Source organism: Palaemon carinicauda, chromosome 13, assembly GCF_036898095.1.
Source record: "Palaemon carinicauda isolate YSFRI2023 chromosome 13, ASM3689809v2, whole genome shotgun sequence".
NCBI classification, from domain to species: domain Eukaryota; kingdom Metazoa; phylum Arthropoda; class Malacostraca; order Decapoda; family Palaemonidae; genus Palaemon; species Palaemon carinicauda.
In genome coordinates, this window is record NC_090737.1 from 41921538 (window position 1) to 41925003 (window position 3466).

The following is a 3466-nucleotide window of genomic DNA, read 5'->3' on the forward strand; positions in this document are numbered from 1 at the left end:
GTCCATTTTAAAGATTTCCTAATTTTTAATAATAATTGAGATATTTCTGAATTTCATTCATTTTCACTGATGTATCTTTTCAAGTACTTGCGAAATACGTGAACATCGAGATATATTTTTCACTTGAATTTGCAGTCAACTTTAAATCTTTTTATAAATCTTAATTACGAAAGTATATTCTCTCGTAAATTTTGTACAATATTTTTTAAGGTACTCTATACTATTTTAACTTCTTCATATTGTAATGTGGTTTAAACTTAGGTTGTCAGATCTCTAAGCAATTATGCTAACAACTTTACTTACTACAAGAATACCTAAAAAATGTCTTTCATTTATTTGCATATTATTTATTGCCTTTCGTTATTGATTTGAGACAAATGTTATTGAATTACGCTATTTTTCTTGTCTATCTGTTTATTCATTCATCAATGACAGATTTCCCAATTTCACAAATATCTTTCATAAAATATACAGAAACCTGAAAAAGGTTTCAAGTTAGAAGAAAAAATCAACTCCAAATGCAAATCTATCGGTAAAACTGCGAAAATGCAATATGATCTCTAGAAAAAAATATGAATTGTACGTAATCAGAGTAAGTAACATAAAATTAATCTGTCAAGTATATAAAGGGGATGCATTCCAATCGAAAGCCATTATACTGACTACCATGGACATGGACGGAATAAAAAGCTCTTCTTCTCCCGTTACTGAAATGGAGATAACAACTGAGGAGTTTTATCCATAAGATATGGAAGTCAACGAACAAGAGGAATTTCATGTCGAAACTCTGAGGCAGAAAATTTCTCAGATGTTGTGTTCGGTGGAGAGGAGATATCAAGATATGGATTCCAAAGAAAGAGAACTTTAACGAAAAGAGCAAAGATTTCACGAACAAGAAGTTAGACAAATTGAAAAGAGTCACTGGATACACATGGAAAAATGTCGTTTGGAAGTTCAGAAAAAAATTTCTTCCAGATAAAGACGCCTTTCTGATGGAAAAGGAAGCTGTGTTGATGAGAAAAGAAGAAAACATTTCACAAGATATATCAAGATTAAACAAAATTAGTAAAAGACAAGTGGAATTTGAAAAGGAATTATCAGGATATGAAAAGCTTCTGATGGAAAAAGAGAGGCAGATGAGCTGTCAATTACAAGACAATGGTAATATACTTAAAGAGGCAGAAAAGTGTTTATTAGAATTAACAAATGAGTTGGCCATAAAACAGGAGCTCTTAAGTAAAGCTAAGAAAGATGTACTTGCTTCCAAGTTCAATGACATGCAGTCATTAACTGAAGAACGAGAAAATATCTCTTACGAAAGGGAGAAGGAATTCGAAAACCATTTTTCTATGGCGAGACAGAGACTGAAGGTAACAGAGGCTTTGTTGGAAGAACAATGGAAGAATCTGGAAAGTGAGAAAAGTCACTTGGTTTCTAGGGAGCACCAAATGAAGGAATACTGGGATGGAAAGATGGCTGAATTGGGGGCAAGGGAAAATGCTCTTCTGAGTAAAGGACGACGACAGCAGAAGCCCAGAAATTTGAGAAAAATACAAAGAAAAAGAAAACGATGTTAAACGTTGTTCATAGTTTTCAATAACATTTTGTGTTGCCATATTGAATGTAAAAATTTTTAAAAGTTGTTGAAAGTATGAATTTTTGATCATTCCACAAATAAATACGATTTTATTATAATAGTTTTATTAAGATTTGCTTGGTAAATATTAACAACTAGAATCTTAAATTAACTGGAAATAATGTTTAATAGAATATAGGTTACGTATATCAAATAGTAATTATAAATGGTGAATTGTTCGTCCAAATTTGAGGATAATTTACACGGGTTTGCTGAAGGTTAATATAAATTGAATAGTATTGTTTAACATCAAATATTAGTTTTACGGTAACAGAAAAAAAAAACTACAAGATTAAGTAATTTAAGTTCAATAGTTGTAACATGAAAAATGTAGTAACGTGATGGACTGGTGGTTATAGTACCTGACTTTGGATCTGGGGTCCAGAGTTCGAATCTCTCCAACACGTAAGTATTTTTCAAAGTTGACGCATGACTTTAAAATCGAAAGTTGTATTAAATCTGTCACTGATTAAAGAATTAATGAAAAAATATTGGTTGACGGCTAAAATAAAACTGAAAAGATTCTGCTTTATTCTCACTAGAGAGAAATTTCCTAAGTCCTGTTAATATTTCAGTATAATTGAAAAAAGTTCAGAAATACTTGAAGAAATGTGAAAATTTACGAAATCTCCTAAGTGAGTGAATTCGAATTGAAGTATAAAGATATATCTCAAATGAAATTTCCTAAGTCCACAACAGCAGAAAAATCTCAAGTCCACAACAGCAGAAAAATTTCCTAAGTTCACAACAGCAGAAAAATTTCCTAAGTTCACAACAGCAGAAAAAATTCCTAAGTCCACAACTGCAGAAAAATTTCCTAAGTTCACAACAACAGAAAAATTTCCTAAGTTCACAACAACAGAAAAATTTCCAAAGTCCACAACAGCAGAAAAATTTCCTAAGTCCAAAACAACAGAAAAATTTCCTAAGTTCACAAAAATACAATATAAAGAAACATGGAAAAGGTTTCAAGTTAGAAAAAAAAATCGAAAATTAGTAGAGAGTAAAAATTCTCAAGTCCAAATACAAATCTATCGGTAAAATTACAAAAAAGCAATATTATCTCCAGAAAAATATAAATTGTAAGAAATCATAAAAAGTAAAATAAAATTAATCTGTCAAGTATATACAGGGGTTAAATTTCAATAGAAAGCCATAATACTGAGTACTACGGTCATGGACAGAATAAAAAGCTTTTCTTCCGTTACTGAAATGGAGATAAAAACTGAGGAGGTTTATCCACAAGATATGGATGTCGACGAACAAGAGCAATTCTATGTCGAAACTGTGACGCAGAAAATGTCTCAGATGTTGTGTTTGGTGGAGAGCAGATGTCAAGAAATGGCTTCCTCAAAAAGAGAACTTCAACGAAAAGAGCAAAGACTTCATCAACAAGAAGTTAGACTAATTGAAAAGTCACTAGATACTGATGGAAAACTCTCGTTTGAAAGTTCAGAAAAACATTCTTCAAAATAAAGACTCCTTTCTGATGGAGAAGGAAGCAGTGTTAATGAGACGAGAAGAAATGTTCATTTGGAATTGTGACTGCACCTATAAGCTGTGAAAGAAAAGAAGTCTCTGTTGAAAAACATTTATTGCATTTGTTAAACTCTTATAATATAATGACACATAGTTAAAGTGTCTAACTCATGATTCTTCAAAAAATAACACGATTAAACGGAATTGGGAAAAGACAAAAGGAATTTTAAAGCTGGAAAATCTAGAAGATAAAAAGAAAAGGAAAACGATGTTGAACCTTTTTCATAGTTTCTAAGTAACATTTTGTGTTGCCACATTGAATGTAAAATTTGTAAAAGCTGTTAAACATGT

The 3466-nt window shown here is 31.1% G+C and overlaps 1 protein-coding gene across 1 annotated transcript; it reads left to right on the forward strand.

The window, feature by feature from the left end:
* The first annotated feature begins 992 nt into the window (after nucleotides 1–992).
* On the forward strand, nucleotides 993–2633 carry LOC137651521 (uncharacterized). Its single transcript, XM_068384751.1, has 2 exons — nucleotides 993–1509; nucleotides 2326–2633. Exons 1-2 carry the CDS (start codon nucleotides 993–995, stop codon nucleotides 2631–2633), a joined length of 825 nt encoding a protein of 274 aa, XP_068240852.1.
* The last annotated feature ends 833 nt before the right edge of the window (nucleotides 2634–3466 follow it).